The sequence below is a fragment of the Notamacropus eugenii genome, chromosome 5 (assembly GCF_028372415.1).
Source record: "Notamacropus eugenii isolate mMacEug1 chromosome 5, mMacEug1.pri_v2, whole genome shotgun sequence".
In the NCBI taxonomy this organism is placed as follows: Eukaryota; Metazoa; Chordata; class Mammalia; order Diprotodontia; family Macropodidae; genus Notamacropus; species Notamacropus eugenii.
Window position 1 is genome coordinate 64,868,158 of NC_092876.1, and position 24,204 is coordinate 64,892,361.

General features: G+C 44.7%; 1 protein-coding gene across 6 annotated transcripts in view; it reads right to left on the reverse strand.

Annotated features, from left to right (window-relative positions):
- STPG1 (sperm tail PG-rich repeat containing 1) overlaps window positions 1-24,204 on the reverse strand; it is an 87,926-nt gene that overhangs the window by 29,392 nt on the left and 34,330 nt on the right. For all 6 annotated transcript variants that reach the window (XM_072609319.1, XM_072609324.1, XM_072609323.1 and 3 more), the window contains 2 exons: window positions 16,802-16,903; window positions 7,028-7,198 (listed from right to left, as the gene is read on the reverse strand). In XM_072609319.1, the coding sequence (XP_072465420.1) occupies window positions 7,028-7,198; window positions 16,802-16,903 (273 nt within the window). The remainder of the gene's footprint in view (window positions 1-7,027; window positions 7,199-16,801; window positions 16,904-24,204) is intronic.

Consider the following 24,204-nt stretch of genomic DNA (forward strand, 5'->3'; position numbering starts at 1 on the left):
TTCTATGCAACATGACTAAGGTGAAAATGTATTTAATAAGAATGTATGCATAGAACCTATGTAAGATTGCATGCCGTCTCGGGGACAGAAAGGGGAGGGAGGAAGGTAGGGGAGGGAGGGGGAAAATCTAAGATATATGGAAGTGACTGTAAAAAACTGAAAACAAATAAATTAAACAAATAAAAAGAAAAAGAAAAGTAAAATCTTTAAAAAAAAAAATGAGCATACCCTTTGACCCAGCAATATCACTGCTAGGATTATCCCAAAGAGAATACAAAAATGGGAAAAGGACCCACATGTGCAAAAATATTTATAGCAGCTCTTTTTGCAGTGTCCAAGAACTGGAAATTGAGGGGATGTCCATCCACTGGGGAATGGCTGAACAAGTTGTGGTATGCGAATGTAGTGGAGTCCTATTGTGCTATAAGAAATGACAAACAGGCAGACTTCAAAAAAACCTGGAGAGACTATATGAACTGATGCTGAGTGAGGTCAGCAGAGCCAGGAGAACGTTGTACACAGTAACACCCACAGTGTGCAACAACTTTTCCTGATAGACTTAGTCCTCCACCTCAAAGCAAGGACCTAAAACATTTCCACAGGACTCATGATGCAAAATGCCATCCAGTACAGAGAAAGACCTATGGAATCAGAACGCAGAATGAAGCGATTATGGTCTCCTTGGTTATGTTTTGTTTTGTTTTGATTTTTCTCATGGTTTCTCCCATTCATTATAATTCTTCTATGCAACATGACTAATGTGAAAATATGTTTAATAAAAATGGATGAGTAGAGCCCACGTAAGATTGCATGCCATCTCAGGGAAGGAGGGAGAAGGGAAAAGGAGAAAATTTGGAACTTATGCAAGTGATTGTTGAAAACTTAAAATAAATAAATTAATAAATTTTGGGGGAAAAGAAATTGAGATTCAGTGAGGTGAATTCCCTTGTCCATGGTTGTGTAGCTAAGATGCATCAGAGACAGCCAGCACTCTCCTCACCACAACATGCTGGCTGTAAACATACCTCAAACAGAGTATGTGCTTAATAAATGTTTATTGAATGAGAACTTGTAAACCCCAAAGTGCCCTATGTAAATGTAAGTTGTTATTATCACTTTTAGCTTCTGGCAATGACTTTTCCATTCAGTTATATTCATCAAATATTTTTAAATTAGGGGACACTATTATGTGCCCGGAATACAAAAACCAAACATAGTGTTCACACAGATGAGACCCTACCAAATCACAAATTCAATTTAATTTGGTGGAGGGAGCACTAACAGCTGCTGGGGATGAAGGGGGATAGGAATTCCAACAAGCAGACAGGAGGAGGGAGAGCACTCTAGGCATAGAAGACTACCTGTGCAAAGGAGCGAGATGGAGCAAAACGCACACTGGTCACCCCAATCTCTTGGCAAGTTGAGTGGTTCAGTGGAAAGAGCACCAGGCTTGGAATCAGCAAGACCTGAATTCCAATCTGACCTGAAACACTTACTAGCTGTGTGACCCTGAGCAAGTCACTTAACCTTTGCTTCAGTTTCCTTATCAGTCAAAAGGAGATAATAATAGCACCCACTTTGAAGGGTTGATGTGAGGGTCAAGTGAGATATTTGTAAAGTGCTTGGCACATAGTAGGTACTTCATTTGATTCCTTCCTTACTTGGCCACAAGACTCCTTTGTCAAACATGACAACCAGACACACATGGGGTGACCACAGAAGAATTCTTGGTGTGCCCCAAGTCAATGGTGCAACCTCAGATTAGGATCAGATGTGTGGGTCAGCACTGCCCTTGGCTCTGCTTTCCTGGATCAACCAGAAAGAAAGAATGTCCATCTCCAGCATCCTATCCTGCTGATAAGCAGTCCTTATAGGTTAGCGTGCTCAAGAGCTCTGCAAATGATGCCAAGGTGAGATCAGGCACAAATCAGAAATATTTCAGATGCCCTTGTATTGTGCGTCTCAGATAAAAGGTTCCCTGGACTCTCCACGGGCACATTTCTTGGGCTGGTGAAATTGTTTGCTGGGGCCTGGGTGACTGGGCTGCCCATGAGGCTCCCGGGTTAGGAAGTGTGTCTTCATAACCACAGATGGAATTCCTGATCTTGTATTTACAGAAGCTGTGGAATTTACCCGTTCCCAGGGCCTTGGACAGTCAGGTGGCATGGCAGAAAGACAGAGCAAACAGATGGAGCTGATGGGACAGTGGTGGGGGCAAGAGCCAGGTTACCTAGGAGGAGGTGATGGAGGGTAGGAGGGGGCTGGGGCATAATGACAACAGCTCCTGTCTTTGTCACACTTTAAGGCTTTCTCTCATAGTAACCCTGATAAGTAGGAAGGAAAAGGATTATTGGGCCCCATTTCACAGATGAAAGAACTGAGATTGAAAGAGCAAGTCATCTTGCCCTGGATTACCCTGCTAGGATTCAAACCCAGGCCTCTTGATTCTCAGTCTGGCAATCTTTATTTTGTGGGTATATGACTGAAAGGGGGACAGACCTCAGCACAGCTAAGAGGATTTGTATCTTTTCACCAAAGAAGCCTGGTGCATTCCTGATAAAAACCTGATACATTCCGGGAGGATTGCTTACCTGAGCACCTGCTTGGACCCAGAGTGGACACTTCGGGCATGAGGTGTGGATAGAGGCTGGGGAGATCAGGAGAGGAAGGGAGAAGGGAAGAAAGGGGAGGGGAAGGAGAGGTAGAGGAAGAGAGAGCAGGGTGGAGGATTGGTTAGGAGAGTAAGGTATAGGAAGAAAGAGAAAGGAAGAAGAGGCAGAGGAAGTGAGAGAATGACAGAAGGAAGAGAAGGGACAGGCAGAGGAAGTGAGAACAGAGCAGAAGAGAAGAGGAGAGAGGAGGGCAGAGAGGAAGGAAGGAGGAACAGAGCAGAAGGAGGAAAGGAAGGGAATGGACAATAAGAAATGGGGAGAGCAGGGCAGGGCAAGAAAGGGAAGAGTGTTTAATAGAATTATCACATATTTAACCAAACTCTAACCAGAGTGAGACAGCCCAGACATGAAGGGAAATGCTGCTTTCTGTCCCAGACATGATACCACTCTCTCTGTACTATAATTAGTTAAACCATATCCTAACACCTTACACCTCAAAGTCTTCTGCCAGCCTATGCCTTCCTGTGGTTTAGGCAAAAAGTCATTCCCAGGGAGAGGAGAAGACAGACTAGCGCTTCTGGGTAGGGTGTAGAGACCCTTCAGGATCAGGAGGACTTCTAGAACAGCGTCAAGGCTCCTCAGGAGAGAAAAAAAGGGCTCCCCAAAGACAAAACTATCAAAACTCCCTGATGGCCTGGATACAAATGGAGAGAGATCACAGAACCACAGATTTAGAGCTGTAAGGGACATGAGAAGCCATTTAAACCATCACCCCCTTCCTTTCACAGACAAGGAAACTGAGGGAGCACCCCCTGGAAAAGCAGCAGCAAAGGAAAAAAAATGAATGGTCCCCAATAGGCCCTTAGAGAAGGGCCAAGGGGTCCACTTCGGGAGCATTAGAGGGCATATCAATGTACATATTTAAATCCCCCAGTATGAGGGCAGGGATTGGGATGGAAGAGACCACCAACCAAGTACTGGACTCTTTGAGAAAGGATAGCAAATGGGGCCAGTAGGATCCAGATCTAGCTGGATGCACACAACCCTCAAAAGAGGAAAGTCTGCTGAGTTAAGGCAACAGAGAGAGAGGGTCTGGAGGTGCCAGGGAAAATTGAAGAGCATGACCATTCCTCCCTGGCTCCATCGTCCCAGACACAAAAGAAGATGCCTCCAGTGTGGGCAAGACAGGCTAAGGATGTCTGCCCTGCCTTCTGGGGCACAGCCAGGTTTCTGTTGGGGCAGGGAGATGGAAGGGGCAAGACAAACAGCAAGTTCTAAGAGAAAGAGGGGTTTCTGAATAATAGAAGAGCAGTCCCGGAGGGCAGGGCCCACATTGGTGCCTTTCTCTGTAGGCCAACACTTAGGCCACATAGTACGTGTTTCATAAATGTCCGCTGATCGTTAAAAAGCAGGCAAGGCTGAGATAGAAGGGCATGAGGGATGGAGGATGGAAATCATTGCTTAGGTAGTGTGTGAGTGAATGGAAGGGATTCAGACAAGAGAACAGAAGTTACTAGTGCAGGAAAGATGGATTTTCTCATCCCCCTCTTCCCTTTTCCCCCCCTCCCCATTTAACTTTTAATCCCTTATTCCTTAACTACATTTGTCCCAGGTATGGAAATTCCTGGAGAGGGCTCTGGTATCTGGTATTTGCTTTTCAATTCAATTCACATTTATTAAAGCCCTAATAGCCACAAGGCCTTGTCAAAAGCTTTGGTCAGGCACAATTTATATGAGAATTAATAATTTACTGTTGGGTTTTTTTTAAAAGACAGTGCAACTCTGGAACATAGAAAGTTTTCCTGAAGAATCAAGATATGACCTAGGCTGTCAGTATGGACTCAGCAGTTTGCTGGTGACCATTAGAGGCATGAAGCCATAAATTCATGCCCTGGAGTGGGGGCCATAGGTCTTTGCTTTGTGTTGGTAATGGATCAACAGAGGTTTTGTTGTGAGGGAAGACAGTGGGGAAGAGCATTTTACAGCCTGGGAGGACTGTGTACCCTATTTGGGGTTTAAGCCTGTAAAAAGGGGTTGTATTCCAGCGACTGGGGGGATCTCCATTCTGGTGAGGGAGTACGCTCAGGATTTTAGGGCTGCAGGCAGTCTGCTACTGCAGGTGAAGGTGGCGTCTCCAGAGGAGTTCCTCTGCCACAGAACCTGGGATATTCTGGGGTTGGACAAAGGAGGTGCACAAGGAATCTTTGCAAACAAGGAAAATTCATCCATAAAAATTATGGAGAATCTCATGAAGTTTTTAAGGAAGGTGAATTCTGAGTAGCAGAAAAACCAGTGAAAGAGGGCAGGAAACAGGAGATGGGGGATTACCAGGGCAAAATAGCACAGACATGGTCATCACTGTATCAGATTTTTTTTTGCTTATGTGTTTTTAATTTGCCCCAGTGGGGAGTACAAAGGGAGAACAGAGGGCTGAAATGATACGATGCAAAGAAAAAGGCTTCAACAAAACATGGTTCTGAAAGAAAACAATTCTTCTAAGGATGGCGTATTTTAGAAGATGGTATGTGGGTCTCAGTTTCCTCATCTGTAAAATGAGAGGGTTGGAATGGATGATCTCTAAGGGCCATCCCAGCTTAGAGCACTTTGTATTTTTCAAAGCATATGGTATTTCATTGGACCCTCCAAACTCATCTCCCAGTGAGGTAAGTTATCCATATTCATTTAATTCAATAAGCATTTCTGAAAGCCTGAAGCAGCATGACATAGTGAACTGAATGCTAGATTTGGAGTCAGGGACTGAGATTGAGTCCTAGCTGTGCTCTTCCCTGGCTGTGTGACTTTACGTAAATCAATAAGTAGTCACTAATTAATACATTTATTGAGCACCTACTATGTGCCAGGCACTGGGCTAAGCCCTGGAAGACAAGAGGCTTTGATCAGCAGCATGATGTGGCTGCCAAATCCACGAAGTTAATGGGACCTGGTTAAAGGATACAAGGCTTTCAGGAATAAGGAGGTGAGAGTTTTCTGCTGTCCTCAGGCCTAGCTGGACCAGAGCTGGAGGGTTTTGATCACTTTAGATCACAGAGTTCAGGAAGGACATTGTTAAGCCAGACAACATCCAGGAAATAATGACCAGTAGAGTGAGGGCCCTGGACCATGATTTATGAGAATCTTGGAAGGAACTGGGGATGGTTGGTATGGAGGCATGGGTGGGGGGGAAGGACTAGGGAGGGAGGAGGAACATGAGAAGTGTCTTCAATTATGTGAAGGGCTATCCTTTGGAACAGGGTCAGTAGAGTCACGCTTTGTCCTTCTTCAAGAACCAATAGCAATTGGTGAGATTTGAAGGCTTGAAGTAAAGAACGTTTTCCTAACACAATGGAGGGGTACTCTTGGGAGGTGCCGGGCTTCAAGCAGAGGCCAGATGGATGCTCACTTTTGGAAGATGTCATTGAGGGAAATACTTTTCAGGTATAGAACAGGGTGGACAAGATGGTTTCTGGGGTCTCTGACAACCAGGAAATCCTGACATTCTGAGAAACTGCTTAATCCAATCCAACTCTGATCCAACCAACTTTCATTAAACACCTATACCAAGCCAGGAACTAGGGACAGAAAGTCTACAAATCGGATCTCCAGAAGTTCCCGTTCTACACATTTTTTCTGGGTCCAAGTATTCTCACCTATAAAAATGTGGAGGTTGGGGGAGGGGGGTTGGACTAGATGAATTCTAAGCTGCTTTCCAGTTGTAGAGTCTACAACATTCACATACACCCTGACTACCACACAGGGTACTCTGAAAATTAAATGGCCAGGATTCATTTCAAGGGCTTGGTCAGAGGTGGAACTAAATGTTAGCTATTGCTACCAAGCCCATATGGACAGTGGCTTGTTTTTTTAACTTGTAAGTCATTTTGAGTTCCCACTGGTTCCTTGGTACAGATGGTGTCAGGACTTGCTGGTAGAATTGGTGCCAAGGGAGTGACTTCCAGGTGTGTGTGTGTGTGTGTGTGTGTGTGTGTGTGTGTGTGTGTGTGTGTGTGTGTGTGATGTGTCCTCCACCCCTAGCATGTAGGCTTCCCTCATTAATACCAGCACCCAGTACACCCTGGAGCCAGTGCCCTGAAAGCAGCAGATCATACACTATTTCAGAAATAGAATGAACTGCCTAGGAAGGTAATGAGTTCCAAGTTATCAGAAGTTTCCAAATTGAGACTAGACAGATACTTCTTAGAGGAGTTACGGATGCTTCTTGTGAACTGGGGAGGGCAGGTTCTAGATGACCTCAGATGTTCTCCTTCCCCAACTACCTCCCTCCCTCACACACACACACACACACACACACACACACACACACACACATACACACACACATATACACACACATATACACACACACACACATACACACACACACATACACATCCCTTCCCCAGCCCTTTCCCCCTTACATTATAATGATTGGGTGCTGGGGTGAGCCACTTGCAGATTTTCTCATAGAAAGGTGGATGGAACATGTGAGAGCACGTATTGCTAAAGTCCTTCTTAGAAGTCAAACTGGACGGAAGGTTGTAGGCATTGGCTGCAGGATAATTGGGAATCTTCATGGGCAGTCGGCCACCCTGCAAAAGGAAAAGGAATCGGATTCTAAACACTTTCGTCGGAGGCTGGCTCAGGAGACTCAGAAAGGAAACACAGAGGCCTCCAAAACTTCCCAAAGGGAGAAGCTGTCCCAAGCAATAATCATGGCATTGGTGATGACGGGGACAGTTTGGGTGATCAAATACCAAGAGGCAGCTCGGCTTAATCAATGGGGCACTGGTCTTGGAGTCATCATGGCCTGGGGTCTGGTTCTTCCTCTGAAACTTACTGGCTGGGTAAATTTAGGCTCACTAGTTATCCTCCAGATGTCCCAGGCAATTCTGAAGTTATAAATGCAGTATTGATTTGAATCAGTGGAGAAAGTTTCTAGGCTGTGGGTCCTCAAAAATGAAATCACAAATCCTAACCTAACACTCACATTTATCTATTGTTTCACAAAGCACTTTCCTCAAAACTGAAGAGATGATGGGGTGGTGGTTGGGAGGGAGGTACTATATTATCTCCATTTTCAGGAAGTGGAAACTGAGGCTCAGAGGAAGAGAAGCAATTTGCCTACGGTCACCCAGTGACCTCTAACCCAAGTCTTTGGACTCCAAGATCAGCACTGTTCCAACTACATCAAGGGCTGTCTTTTCTAGCAAGAGAAGCCCCAAGTGCCCTCTGGGCTTGTAGGTTTTGGTCCTTGAGAAAAGCAAGTTCAGGCGCGTTTTAGCTTGAGTTTAAAAAAAAAAAAAAACAAAACCCAGCCCTACCCAAGCAAGTATCAAATGTTTTGGGGCTTGGCATAAAAGACTGCTTTCGGTGCATTTTCTGTTGCTTTGACTGCCTTCTGATTCATTCATACTTGACTCATCAGCTGTGTGCTAAGGGTTATTTGATGGGAGCCCAGGGTTTCTTTAATATTTTACTAGAGTCTTCTTAGCAAAGCGTGACTTGCTGTTTCACCCAAGTAAATAACGTGGGATCTCCGAATGGCCCAGTGGAGTTGGGCTCCAACTCCCTAGTGGCCACAGTTCCCCGGCACTTACTCCCCCTTCCCCCATTTCCCATGTAATAGGTGTTTGCATAAGACTCGGTAAAATTTTCGCTGTCTCATCAGAACTAATCCAGGAAGCCCATGACAAACTGTTCTCAGTTAAAAAACAAACAGAATCGATGTTTGCCCAACCAACAGGGACAAAAGCTATAGAAACTAGACGATAACATCTTCTTCACCTGGGATAGTACAGCAGGTATCAGAGTAAGATCGAGAAAAAATGTCCAGTTATCTCCGGGTGAAACAGTTGAGGACATTGCTTGGAGTTTCAATGGGCTGGGGAGTCTGGGGGGAGGGAGTCTTACAGGAAGACTTTGCACGTTGCCCGAGGGAAGGGTGAGATGGTGAGGCCCTGCTTCAGGGCACTCTGCTCCAGGAGCAAGGGCTCTCAGAAGCACTGGCCCAGGGACCACCGGTGATACTCAGGTGATGGATCTGGAGGTCAATGCCCTGAGTTCCAGTCCTGACCTGGGTGATCTTGGGTAACAAAGGTCATAGGAAACATTTTGTGTGTGTGTGTGAGTGTGTGTGTGTGTGAGTGTGTGTGTGAGTGTGAGTGTGTGTGAGTGTGTGTGTGTGTGAGTGCAGTGCTTTAAGGTTGCAAAGGCCTTTACATACATTATCTCATTTGATTCTCTCACAAGGACCCTCTGAGGTAGGTGGCATTTTTCAAATGAGGAAAGTGAGGTTTAGTCACATAACTTACTCAGGGTCATCCAGCTAGTAAGTATCTGAGGTGGGATTTGAATCCAGGCCTTCCTGACTCAAAAGTCCACTATGCCATTCTGGGTCTCACTTTCTTCATGTAAAAAATAATGGGACTGAACTAGACATGCTTTGAGATCACTTCCTACTCTAATTGTAGATCCTGTGTATGGATGCCCCATTCCCACGCCTCCAAGTTAGTCTCTGGCCAGATGTGCTGAGTTCTAGGGGAGAAAGGAAGAAAGAGATAAAAGGAGGGTGGAACACTCATATTTATAGGAAGAAGAAATGGCAGGCCAGAATTAGAGTCCTGAGACTTGGGTATAAATTTCACCTACTAGTCACTCTCAGTCACTTCACTTGAATCTCACCCTTGTCATCTGTAAAATGAAGATGATTCCACTTGTACTTCTTAGGAACACGCTTTGTAAACATTCAAGCACCATAGAAATGGGAACCACTACAACTTACAGGGGCAACTTCATTGCTGGAGACACTGACTGCAGCTAGGGAGCTTTAGGAAAGACTTGACACCCCTGGTCTCTCATTCAACCTCCAAACAGATGGTAAAATCATCTTCCTAAAACAAACATCTCACCAAGTCACTCCAAAGCTTTCAATAATTCCCCATTTCCTCCAGGAGGAGTTGAGTATCACTCAAAGCCCGTCACCTCTGGTTATCTCATCCACCACTCCAGATTGATTGAACATTTCTCCTCTTCAACCAGTCTATGTTCTAGTCAAACAGGCCAACTCCCCCAAACTTGGTCCATCTGGGCACTTCAGGGATAGTGTCCTACTTCTATGCCTTCTCATAGGTTATGCACATTCTCCCTTCTTCTAGAATCCCTCACTTCCATGGAAGCATTTCCTCTAGGCCATTTTCTCATTTGTAAAATGAAAAGATTAGGCTCTTCTAGCTCCAACAACCAATGGAATTTTTATTATTGATGTTCAGTTGTATCCAACTCTTTAGGATTTTCTTGGCAAAGATACTGGAGTGCTTTGTCATTTCCTTCTCCACTTCATTTGGCAGATGAGAAAACTCCAGTTATTGTGTGTGTGTGTGTGTGTGTGTGTGTATGCTTCTATGTTTACATGTCATATTCCTACCCCTACTCCCCACTCCCTACAAGAAATAAGCTCCTTCAAGACATGGGACTGTTTTTATTTTGTTTTCCTGTTCTACCAAATGACACAATGCTTGGCACACTGTAGACTTGTAATAAATTCTCCTTGGGTTAGATTGGACTGAACTGGACTGACCTAGCCTGGATGGATTGGATTGGACTGGACTGAATTAGATTAGACTGGACTGAATTGGATTGGACCAGGCTGCAATCGACTGGTTTGAACTGAACAATCCACTTCTATGGGATTTGATAAAGTTCAATATGGCAGAACAGCTACTAACTCTTCCCTATCTCATCTTACGCTCTGCAGCTTCATGCATTTAGACTCCCTGTAAATACTCCCTCTTCATTGTTACCACACTGAGAGTAGTTAGAACATATGTCTTGAAGTTATATCAAATCCTGACTCTGGCATTCACTAACAATTCAGTTTACCTCCCTGAGACTCAGTTTCCTTACCTGTAAAATGGGGGTAAAAACATGACGTGCTAGGTTGTTGAGAGGATAATGTATGGGGAGCACTTCACAAAATTTAAAGCAATATGCAGACATCTACTATTTAAAAATATTTGTTTCCTTCCAGGCCTAATTGAAGTGTTGCCTCTTCCATGAAATGCTCCGATAGCTCCCTTTCTGCCTTGGGAGCTAAAATCGATGCATGCCTCATCAAATGTCCTTAATCTCTCCTCTGTCCCTTTCTTTTGCCCTTCTCACACTGTACCTCATATGGGATCCAGGATGAGAGAGAACATGACAGGAACTCGTAGATCCTTTAGTCATAGGATCAATCCATCAGTCATTCACTCCACAAGCACTTATTAAGTACTACTAATTCACTAAATGACAGGCACTGTGCTAAGGATATAAAGAACAAATCAACGCTTATTAGCAAGGATTTTCCATTCTAATAAAGTTCTGAGATTATAGAGATAGAACTGGGAGGGATCCCAGAGGTCAACCAGCTCAACCCGCCCATTTCACAGATGAGGAAACTAAGACCCAGACAAGTAAAGTGACTTTTCTAAAGTCATACAGGTGATTCAGTAGCAGAGGCAGGTCATCTGACCCCAAGTCCAATGTCCTTTCCACGACATTATGATATGCCCCATTTCTCCATTGTTCTCCATGAGGGCCATGGCTGGGTCTTTGTATCACCAGTGCCAGGCATTCCACCTTGATTCTAAGTGGTGCTTTACAAATGACGGAATGATCTCAGCTCTGGACTGAAGATCCCCATTTGGTGGACGTGAGGAGGAGACCACCAAGCAAAGCAGAGGGGTTGAAAGCCCCAAAAGAAACCCAACCTTAGCTCCTAGAAGCCTCTCCTCCATCCTCTTCCCCACCTCTACCCTTGGTCAAGACCCTGGGGTCTCGGCTCCTCCCCACTTACCCTGATTCTGTGGTGGGAAACGAGAAGGGCAACTCGATTCTCATAGGAGGGGTGAAAGGGCAAGACCAGGTTACCCTGCTGTAGGATGGATGAACATGTGAGCAGGGAGGATGAGGTAGTGGACAGGCCCAGGACAGGGCACTGTCCCTAGGCAAGGTTGGAAAATTGAGTCCCCTTTGCAGGGGACTTTGTCAACCTGAGGCTTCAAGCCTTCATTATAATACAGGAGATATTGCATAAAAAACCCCTACCTGCCACAGAGACAAATTTTCTGGCATTTAAAACATATACGCTAGCATTTCCCAGCCTTCAGACTAAAAGCCAATGTAAAGACATGCATCCATTTTTTAAAACTCTACTACAAAGTGTTCCTGGTTGGACCCCATTGACTAATGTGCCCTGGGCAGCTACCCATATTACCTTCCCCTAGTCCCAGTGCCAATGGTCAATAGGATATTTCACTCAAACTTGGGCAATCCATGGATCAAACGTTCAAATGATCACTCTTTAAGAAATTCAGTGGAGTATTGCATACTTCCCATGTGCAAGGCTCTTGGCTAGCCCCAAAGCTGCAGGAGACTTCAGAAGGGAGGCAGTGAGGTCAAAAGCCTTCCTCAGTGATACTGTCTACACCAGATCTTTCCTTAAGTCATGCCACAGGGCACTAAGTCCATTCTTCACATGAAGTATAAATAGTTTAACATTAAGATTACCAAAAGGAACAATGTTGAACCATGGTGGAAGTGACCATCTCTCATATGCACCATGTTTTCCATTACTTTGGAATCATCAGTCTCCAATTAATCTATGTACTGACTTGTCCTGGTACTTCTTTCTCCAGAATTATATAGTTCTTCACCCTTGGGCTAGAGATGAGAAGGTACTGATCAGAGCCTTTCCAGTTGAAATTTGAGAGGCAGGGGTGAGCCAAAGTCTAGCCCTTGACCCCAAACCTCAACTGATCCATGAAACAGTGTCCTGGGCACCCAGTTCTTTGTTTCAGAACTGGTTCATGGAACTTGTCTTCAGCCCGAGGTAACCAGAGGACCTAAATTAAATCCCCACACCCATCCATGATAGTTACTATGTCTGTCACCTTGGAAAATGTCTTAATGTCCTTAGGCCTCAGTTCCCCAAACAGTAAAATGCAGAGACTGGATCATGTGGCCTTTGAATTCCCTTCTATTCCTATACCCCTTTTTAAATTTCCTGGATATTTTAACCATGTCTTAGCATCAGAGACTTAAAACTAGGAGAGACCTCAGGGGCAATCTAATCCAACTTCTGCATTTGAGGTCCAGAAATGTTTTGCCAAAATCCTGCAGATATTAACTAAGGGGCAGGGACAGAGGCAGAACTTACATCCTCTGAGTGCTATCCAGAGATAGTATTGTTTCCACAGTGACATGCTGCATTCCCCTTACAAAGGAATCCAGCTTCTTGGCCACCCTGGCCAATGAGCTGAACTGGCTTATTGGGTTCAAAGATCGCCTAGAACTCACCCAGAGAAGGATCTCTAACATCGAGCAGGGCCTGGAAATCATGTCATATGAGAGCTGACCAAAGGAACTGGGGTCATGGAATGTAGAGAAAACTTGGTGAGGGGAGGGGATGACCTTCATAAACTCCTTGAGAGCAGGGAACATTTTTGGTTTTGTCTTTGAATTCTGGTGCCCAGTACAGTGCCTTGACTATGGAAGAGACTTAGTAAGTGCTTTTGTGATTAGACTGGATTGGATGAAATTGGACTAGGGTTTATAACACCTGTCTTCAAGTATTCAAAGGCCTAGTGGCCCCAAAGGTAGAACTAGCAATGAATACAATGGGTGGAGGTTAAAGAGAAACTGTTTTAGTTTTACTATAATTCAGGGAAACTTAAAAATAAAAAGTAAATAAGAATAAAAGCTCCCACCAGTTATAGAGCTGTGCCCAATTGGAATGGGCTGTCTCAGAGCTGGTGGCTTCCCCCCCACCGCTGTACTCCAAGAAGAGGGTTGGATGGCCACTTGTTTGGGGTGTCATTGAGGGGATTCGTGAGCTGGAGTAGATGGTTTTGGCGTTCCAAATCTGAGAATCTCTGATTCCTGGGGTGCAATCACCACCGGCTTGGCACAGAGGTGGCCTGAGCTGAGACTCCCTCACCTGAGAGTCCTCTGTGACACATTGCCCTCCATCATCTTCCCAGCTAAGTCCTGTCTCCTCTCCAGCCCCTCATCTCTACTCCTTCTGTGACTGCCCAGGGTCAGGCCCTTCCTGTCTTATTTAACCTGTAGCAGTAACCTCCTAACCAGTCTTTCTGCCTCCAGGCTAGTCAGTCTCCATTCCATCCAACTGCCTCACTACCCTACTGTCCTCTATCCCAAAACTTTCTACAGCTCCCTATTGACTACCAAATAAACTCTATAGTCCAGCATTCAAGACTCCGAATATTGCCTTTAACATGCTCAGTACTCCAGCCACACTGGCCTGCTTCTTCTGTTCGTCACCTCCATACTCACCCCATCCCGTCCCATCATACTCCCCTACTACCTTGGCCTCAAAGTATACTGGTGGGATGGACAGAGAGAGGGCTAGAACTGGAATCAGGAAGACGCAGACTCATATCCTGCCTCTGACACTACGTGACTTGACCTGGGTTTAAATTACATTTGAGATATAGTCATCATGTGACCTTGGGACAAATTACTTAATGACTGTCTGAGCCTCCCTTAGATTATTGATAAAATAAGAATACTGAAAGCACTTTCTTCACAGTGTCGTTAGGGGAATCAAGGAGGCAGTGTATTAATGTGCTTGCTAATGTAAAAGCGCTACGTAAATGTCAGCTTCATTTCCTCACATAATCTTATGAAGAAATATAACCCCCTGACAAGAATGGACGTCCCCACCATCCCCCTGCTGCTGTCTTTCCCTTCTTTCAAGGCCCACCCTCCATCGCTCCCTCCCCCAGGTGAGATGGACCTATCTCTCCACACATCCTCCAAGCACTTTGCATCTTTCTCCTCTCCCTCTCTCTTTCATCAGGGGAATTTGTGCATCTGTCCTTCCCTATATCCACCTGTACGCTTCTTGAGCATATGATCCATGTGGATCCATCTCAGTATTCAAGCAGTGAAGTGGGTAGACTACTGGGCCCAAAGTCAGGAAAACCTGAGTTCAAATTCAGCTTCAGACAGTTACTACCTGTGTGACCCTGGGTAAATCACTTAACCTCTGCCTCAGTTTCTTCATCTGCAAAATGGGGATCATAACAGCACCTGCTTCCTTGCATTGTTGTGAGGATCAAAGGAGATAGTATTTGTCAAACAGAAAATGTTTAGGACAGTGCCCTGGAACATAGTAGGTGCTATACAAACACTGGTTGTTGTTGTCATTGTCTGAGAAGGTAGCCTTGTTTGCTTAACCATCTGCTTTGGAATGGAGCTGGGCTGTGGGCAGAGCCCCTGTTTGGCTGAACAAATCTCTGGAAGGAAACCTAGGTGTTGCAGGAAGTGTTTGTGGGTGACTCAGCTGGTGACAGTCAGAACCTCCCGTACGTTTCTAATGCCTTGCAGTTTCAACAATGTGTGCCTCAGTCACTGACGGGTGGATTCCCACAATTCCTCGGGTGGGGGGGATCAATGAGTAGTCCTGCCTCCGTGATGCAGATGAAGCAACGGGCTGATGGGAGGTGGAGTGCTTCAAGTCACAGTCAATCCACAGCCCAGCTGGGGTTAGGTTTGGGTGGCTGATGAGTGTGCCAGGATGAGGGCACGTCCCTTGCGTGCCTTCCCTAGAGCCGACATAGTAGCAAGGTGCCTGTGGCTGTAGGCAAGGTGTGGTCCTTCTGAGCCAGAAGGATGGGTCTTGAACCTGCTGGAGATATGGGCAGTCAGATCTGAGGCTCAGGTTTTGGTTGACTTCAAAGCTGGGGGAGACCTTGGGCAACTCAATTTGGCTCACCTTGAATTCCAAACAGCAACCAGCACATTCCTTCCATTCTGGAGAGACTCTGAATAGGATCTGTAAAGGGCTTTGAGATCATCTGTGGTGGCAAATGCTTTCATAAATCAGAAACCTCTCAATAACTTTTAAAAGGCCAAAAGGAGAATAGTAGTTCTGTTCTTTCTGGGGTTTCCCTCCCAGAAGCCCCAGGTAGGTAGATAGTCTGAGAATTGTTATCCACAGGTAAGAAAGCAGAGACTACAGTTACTAAGTGGGGGAACTCAGATCCTGAAGTGCTCTTTCTGTCATACCCTTCTTCCTAATATAAAAAAGATATTAATTTCTTATTATTATAAGAAATCTTCAAATACCATCTGCTGGATATTTTTGCCTTTTCTATTTCAAAATTATTTTCTGTATTTTGATGGGGCCAAGACCTGTCAGTGCCTTGTTTTATTTATTTAGATGTGGTTATAAATACTCAGACACAGAACCTCTTTTGATAGATTCTGACAGAGCCCCAGTTTCTTCATTAGAAAAGAGGGATAAGGACAGCACCTCTGCTTCTTGGGGTTCCTATGAGGCAAGTACTTTGTCATTAGAAAGCATGCCACAAACACTGTCATCGCTTTGCTAGGATACCCAACTGAATCATCCCAAATAACCAAATTCTGAAGTCTCTTGCAAGCGTCTCTCCCCAGTTCTGTCTGGGTGTGGCATGGGGATGTGGCAACAAAAAGAAACCTCTCTCTCTCTCAGCTTCTATTTACCCATCTAGGAAATGGGCAAGAACATTTAAGAAGAAAGCTTGTCTCCTGCCCAGGACCACACCTGTGAAAAACTTTAGGCTTTTCAGATATAACCAAAGATGTCTGGCATCATGGAAAACCACCTTGGGCTTTGGATCAACAGTCTTGAGTCCTGTGAGTGCCCACCTCCCCCACTTACTGTCTATGTGGCCTTCACCTAATTCAGTTTCCATTTCTTCAGCCAAAAATGGGCAATACCTGAGGAGCCAAGAAGACCAGGGTCCAAATCTTACCTTCTACCTTCAATACCTGTGTGACTCCAAGCGAGTCATTCAACTCATGAGTTTCTTCATTGGCAAAATGGGAATGACAATAGCACTTACCTCACAGGATTGGAAGTGAGGACCAAATGACATAATACATGGAAAGTGTTTTATAAACCTTAAAAGTCTAGATAGATAGATGCTAGCTGTCATCATCATCATCTGGAAGGGTACTATAAGCACCAAAGGAGGTAATTGGTATGAATACCCCTGGCAGACAGAAAAGCACCTAACAGATGTGCAGCCTTACTAGTGGGAATGAAAGGGACAGTAAAAGACCCAGGAGGCCAGAGACGATTGGGCCTTGGTTTCCAGCTGTGAAGGAAGCATGGAGGAAGCCACCAAAAAGGAAGATTGTCTCACCATAGAAGGAAAACCTCCTGTTCCTTTCTTTGATAGAGAGACACTATTGAACTCTGGAGACTGATGACTGACATTGTAGAAACCTGGACCTGGGTTTTCATTCTGTGGGAGAAAGAGAAAAATCCTGTCAATCAATCAGTCAATGGAAGATTATCAACAAGCATTTATTAAGTGCTGGACAGGTACCAGGCATTGCTCATTCCAGTCCCCTCTGCTGCCCTTTGGTCACTGAGTGAGAAGGCCCAGCAAGTGAGTGCATTGCCAAGAAAGTGAAAAATCCCATCTTCTGCCTGCTTCTCTAAATGCCTGCCATCATCCCATTCTGGTCAATGTACTGCTCTCAAAGAGCCCTGGATTGGAGAGTAGGAAACCTGGTTTCTGCTCTCCAGTCTGTGTGACCTTGGGCAGGTAGCATTGATCTCTGGGTCTTAGGGTCCCTGTCTCTTTAGCTGTAACTAGTGATTCTGACACTGGTTGTGAGAATCTAGGAATGTAAGCATGTGGGGAGGGAGGCAGGGGGAAAACATAGGTAAAGTACAGAGAACAGTATACCACCTGCTTGGGAGGAAGGGAAGTTAGAACACAAAATGTCTGAGTTGGAAAGAACCTTAGAACATAAAGTGCTAGTGTCAAAACTGAAAGAGATCTTTGGACAGTGAAAGTTAGAAAGTAGTAGAGATCACCTAAAGCAACCCCTCATTTTCTGAAAGGGCATGGTTGTAACTAGGCTGGGACAGCGGGAGCTTTGTACCAAGGTACTGAAATTTAGAGGTGGCACCCTGCCTCTCCCAACAGTCCTCACTTATCCATGATACAAGCTGCCACCACCCCCACCCTCCTTCTATCACCACTATACATTTCTTCCAGTACTCAATCCTACCTGCAGCAGACCACCATGGGGGATGCTCAAATTGCATCTTGGGATGAGAGAGAATATCACTGCTACACCTTCCCCCATCATCATACACTTCACTTCTATGAGGGTCCTTGGTCATGCCATAGGGGACAGCCCAGACTGTCTGTTAAATTGGTCACCACTCCTCTTGTGCACCCGACAGAACAGAATGTACAAGCTCGGAGATTGCATAAAAGTCACCTCCCAGTTTGGCTCCTGCAATCTTCCTACTACTCCAATTCCTTGGGCGTCCATTTAAACTTCCAGGATGCTTGCCAAGGGGAGTTCTATATTGACAATGTTTAACTTGGATGTTTTGAAGGAACAAAAACTTGTGTAATGACATCACTCTCCTGCTCAGAACCTTTCCATGGCTCCCCATTGCTGACTAACACCCTCAATCTTGTCTTCAAGGCTCTCCACAATCAATCAATCAACAGACATTTATGAAGAACTTACTACTGTGCTAGATGCTGAGAACACAAAGAAATTCAAAATCAGTCCCTGCTTTCAAAGTATTCACATTCTAATGGGGAGACAACATGCCAACAACTATCCAAGAAATATTCATTGTAAATGGGGAGAGGCAAAATCTCAGAGGGAAGGAAAAAGGTGGATTTGAACTGAGTCTCCAAGAAGCCTTGGGAAGCCAGGAGACAGAGGTGAGGAAGAAAAGTATTTTGTGCATGGGGAAAAGCCAGTCAAGACACAGAGCATCATGTTCAAGGAAGAGCTCAAAGGCCAGTCAATGTCACTGGACAGTAGTGTATGGGGAGGATAGTGAAGTGTAAAGAGACTGGAAAGGTAGGAAGGGTCAGGTTATGAAGGGTTTTAAAAGCCAAATAGAAGATTTTATATTTGATCCTGGAAGTGATAGGGAGCCACTGGAGTTTATTGAGTAGGGGAGTGACATGATCAGATCTGAGGTGATGGTGACTTTGGCAGCTGAGTGAAAGATGAACAAGAGCAGAAAAAGAGCCTCTACCTGAGGCAGATAGACTAACCAGGAGGTTATGGGGACATGGGGGTAATGAGAACCTGCCCCAGGATGATGTCTGTATACATGGAAAGAAGAGGATGGATAATGAGAGGTATTGTAAAGGCAGAAACAACAAAATTTGGCAACAGATTGCATACAAGAAAGGAGAGTGAGGACCTGAGGGTGACACCTACTTTGTGAGTCTGGGGGGACCGGGAGTATGGTAATGTCCTTAACAGTAACAGGAAATTTGGAAAGAGGTGGTGGAGGGAAGAGATAATGAGTTTTGCCTGGGCCATGTTGAATTTGTCTATAGGATATCCAGTTCAAGAGTCCAATAGGTGGTTGGTAATTTGAGACTAATTTAGGAAAGAAGTTGTTCCGTTGTTTCAGTCATGTCCTATTCTTTGTGACCCCATGTGGGATTTTCTTGGCAACGATACCAGAGTGATTTGTCATTTCTTTCTCCAGATCATTTTACAAATGAGGAAACTGAGACAAACAGAATTAAATGGCATGTCCAGTGTCACACAGCTAGGAAGTATCTGAGGCTAGATCTGAACTCAGGTCTTCCCAACTCCAGGCCCAGCACTTTATCCATTGCACTATCTAGTTGCCCATACAAGAGAGGTTAGGGCTGGATATATAAATCTGAGACTCATTTACATAGAAATAATAATGTAATCCATAGGAGCATATGAGATTGCCAAGGGAGATAATATAGAAGGAAAAGAGAAGAGGGTCCAGGATAGAGTCTTGAGACAGCCATAATTAGTAGGTATGACCTGGATGAAGAAATGGAAAAGGACCAGCCAGACAGGTAGGAGGGCACCATCAGGAGAGTTGTATCACAAAAACCTGGAGAGGAAAGAGTACCCAGGAAAAAAAAGGATGGCCAACAGTGTCAAAGGTTGCAGAGAAGTCAAGAATGATGGGGAATGAGAAAATGTCATTAGATGTAGTAATTAAGAGATAACTTGGGAGAAAGTGTGAAACTAATGATGACGTTAGAAGCCAGAGGGTTGAAAATCAAGTGAGAGTAAAAAGCAATGGATGTTAGTCCACTTTCTCAAAGAATTTAGCTAAAGAAAGAAGAGATACAGGTCAGTTATTGGGGGGGGGGATAGGATTGAGAGGAGTATTTTTAAAGATGAGAAAGATATGGGCATGATTTATTTGTAGGCAGCAGGCAAGGCATTAGTAGATAGGTAGAGACTGAAGATTATAGTGGAAATGATAGAGGGAGCAGCCTACTTGAGAAAATGGGAAAGGACAGAACCAAGGATGAATGGATGGATGTAGAGGGTTTTACCTCAGCAAGAAGGCTACCATTTCATTAGAGACAAGGAGGGTGGAGAAAGAGACAATGAGGAAAGTGATGAGGAGGATGGAAAATGAGAATCTCATCCAGTGGTCACAGTTTTTCCAGATGAGTATGAGGTAAGATTCTCAGTTGAGAGGGTGAGAGGATGGGTGATGTGGGAGAATCGAGAAGAATGAAAAGATTTTGAAATGGCATTGTAGAGAGTAGGAGAGTGAATAAATTAGGGGCATGTGAAAGGATTGCCTTTCTGCAGTGAGGATTATGTTACATAAAGTTAAGATTATGTAACGTAAATATGTAGTAATTCTAGTCGCCAAGGGGTGGAGATAAGGAAGAGACAACAGTGTGGCTAATGATGAGGTAATGGCCTGGGAAAGAACTGAGAGGTCTGGGGGAATCAGAAGTCACAGTCAGGATGAAGAACAGGGTTAGGGGTCATAAAGCAGAGGGAAAATGGCATGATAAAAGATTATGATCAAATGAAAGAGTTTTGGATTTCATGAATGTGGAAGTGATAGCAAGAACAAGTGCATAACATTCTCTGTATATGACTGAATGTAGGCATAGGTCATGGGGATTGAGTGGATTGAACAACTGGAATGTCTTCTTTGATGTTTATTGAGGGTAAGAGTTGGGAAGGAGGAAAAGACTGTAAGCCAGACACTGAGCTCGCTGAAGAAAGGAGAATGTCCCAGGTTGGGGGCAGAAGGGAGGTTGATAGACAACAGCCTAACAGACAATATGGATTGAATGAGAAATTGGAATAGTGCGACTCTAAGAGGAGAAATTCCTCAGTGGTTGTGGTGGAGGGAGAATACAGAGGTGGTAATGTGTAGCAAATATTATGTTAACTCTTGAATCATGACTGTGACTTCAGGGGTATGAGGGAAAGAGTGGCCAGAGAATCTGTGTCATCAGGAAAGAGTCAGGTCTCAGTGAACACCATAAGACAGAAGGAACAAAAAAGGTAAACGTTTAAGATGAAAGTGAGTTTGTTAATGATTGAATAGGTATTTGATTGAGGAATGATTGAGGAATGAATCCAGGCAGAGCATCAGTGGCTGGAGAGAGGTCCATTGAGTGTTGTTTAGGGTCCTCCCTTGAGGTCCACCATATTGGAGTTGGCAATGCTGTACCTGGCCATGTCCAATATGCCCGTCTCACAGTAGGCAGGGGCTGGTCTAGTCTGGGAAAGGCCTCTAGAGAACTGGAGAAGCCTCTGGAGCAAAGAGGTCCCAGGTGGGTGGCTCAGAGCCAAGCTGGGGCATGACTCTCTGGGAAGGCTCTGGGGCAAAGACAGAGGCTAAGAGACCAATGATCTGAATCTGGGGCTGAAGCAGAGCTTCCTGGGAAGTCTCTAAAGTAATGAGGCAGGTGGCAGGATGGAGGTGGCCACAGGGCTCCCTGGGGTAAAGATGGTTGGATCCAGGGCTGAAGCTGAGCTTCCTGGGAAGTATCTGAAAAGATGCCAAGAGGCAGCTGCTTCTCTTACCAGTCACATCTCCTGTCCCATTAGCTGTGAGAGTTTCAAACCAATCTATTGGTTTGAAACAAGCAATCTATTAAATGCCTACTATGGACCAGGTATTGGGGAAAAAAGACAAAAATAGAATAGTGCCTGCCCTCAGGGAGCTAATGGTCTATCAGGAAAAAGCAATATGATAGCATGGTCCAGAAGAGAGGACAGTGGACTTGGAGTCATCCTTCCTTAGACAGCTGTGGGACCCTGGTCAAGTCCCTTAACCCCTTTGTATCTTCCAAGACCATGGGACCTTTAAGGCCATCTGGCCCAACTTCACTTTGCAAAAGATAAAACTGGGACTCAAAATGGTTAAGTGACATAGTTTTAAAGGGTCACCTCCAGGATTGAGATTCAAATCTATGTCCTCTGACTCCAAAACGCTCCTTCTACCATAGTAAGCTGCCTTTGTTTCCTCTTTTGCAAAATGATTGGGTTAAATCTCTCCAAAGTCTACAACTACAATCCTATGTACACATATATACAGAAGAAATATAGAGTAGACCAAAGGTAATGAGTGGGTAGAGGGGAGGGGGAGAGAACCGGAAGCTTTTTCCAATCATTTAATCTTCTTAGGTCTCAGTTTCTCCATCTGTAAAGTTGATCTTGCATTAATTACCTCACAGGGTTGTTGTGAGGAAAGTCGTGTAAATCCTGAAGGTGAGTTCTCATTCACTCCTTTTACTCTGGCTATGTTACCAAGCATTTACTCAGGACCTTTTCCTATGCCTCCAACACTCCCTCCTTGACTGTGCCTCTACTTCTGCCTGTTGACATGATTTATATAGATGCATCATTTTCCCAACTGGGCTATAACATCCTTGAGGGCAGGGATGGTGTCTTATGTCAGTCAACAAACACCTACAGTGTGCCAGGCACTGTGCCACGTGCTAGAGATAGAAAAGCAGAAGACAGTCTCTGCCCTACAGGATTATACAATCTAATGGGGAAAACAACACATAAAAAGAATCTGAAAAGGTGGTGGAGGAAGCGGGGGAGGATGAAGTCAGGAGGAGTCCAGCCAGGGTCAAAATGATGAACTGGCTGTTCTCCTTAAATGGAGAATCTGAGAGGAGCTGTCCCTTGTCCACTCTCTACCCTCTCCAGTTGGGGGTGAGAGGAGCCCAGGGGCGGGGGGCACTGAGGTGTAAGCCTCAGGATTAGTGTGATCTTGTAAAATGATGAATTTCTGGAGACCCTGATGAAGTACAGCAGGGCAACTGAGTGGAAAGACACTCTGTTATGAAAAATTTTCTATAGAAGACCATATCTTCATAGTTATACAACTAATTATAACAACAGCTAACACATAGGTGTGAGTTATTATTTATTATAATAATGTTTTCTCAGATTGAGGGCAGAGGCTATCTCATTTTTTCTTCATATCACAGGACCATGCTCATAGTTTGGAGTTAATAAATGTTTGTTAAACTGAGCCTGTGGTCTTTGGTCTAAGAGAGATGGTCAAATAACCATCCTTTTGTTAATAGCCTGCTGGTTTTAGTAATAAAATGATTTTTTAAAACTGAGCCTAACTCAATTAATTTGACAGTACAGAACCCAGGTGTTCAAGTCCCACGGCAGGCTCTTAGTTAATCTAGTAGAGTTTATGGAGCAGGAATGCTTTATCCCCAATACCTTGGTCAAGACTGTGGCCAAAGGGAGGGAGAAAGGAGAGCCAGATATTGTGTGTTAACCTTAACAGCCATCCAGGGTCTGACTTCCAGCCTCCAGCAAGTTTGATGGTGCCATATGAAGCCATCTAAGTGGTAGGAGTGGAGGGAAAAAGGAGGTAGGGATTGACCTCTGGGCTTTCATGAGAGATTCCAAACATCTGGAATCACTGGGCAGGGGGCATTCATAGACAGGTTCCTGGGTAGGTTATAAAATGAAAAGTCTTTCACTTCTAGGTCAGCAGTTCAACTGTTGGTAACAACCAGTTGGTGGCTGAAGTTAAAGAGCTAAAAGGTCTGGAACAACTCCACAGGTCAAGTGTCCATGCAGCAAACAGCATGAATTGGACAATGAAAGGGGAGGTGAATATCCTAAATCTAAGACCAAGGAGCTGATAGCCATGGGCTCTGACAAGGTAAGACTGGAGAATGAATGGGTCTAACAAGGATTAAACTTGCTCTGCTCAACCCCAGAAGACAGAGCTCTACAAATGGACAAACTGACCAGTAGGCATTTAAGTGCTTATTATAGAGCCAGGTCTTATGGTTTCCTTGAAGACTCATCTCAAATGGTACTTGTCTCAAGTGTCATGAATCCCTTTTTTCTTTTCCTTTTTTTTTTTTTTTTGAGGCAATTGGGGTTAAGTGACTTGCCCAGGGTCACACAGCTAGTAAGTGTCAAGTGTCTGAGACCAAACTTGAACTCAGATCCTCTTGACTCCAGGGCCAGTGCTGTACTCACTGTGCCACCTAGCTGTCTCCATGAATTCTTCCTTGATATCCCCCCCACCCCCAATACCTTCCCACCCATAATCATCTTGAATTCATGTTGTACAAACTATGTAAATATTCACTTGTATACAACTTAGCATGATGCCTTGCACATACTAAGCGCATCCAATTCTCAGCCTGGGCAGAGGCGGTGGATATGGGAGATGGAGTTTTGAAAATGAAGAGCTAGTTTTCCTGGACCATAGAGTATGTGAAGGTGAGTAGTATGTAATAAGGGAAGT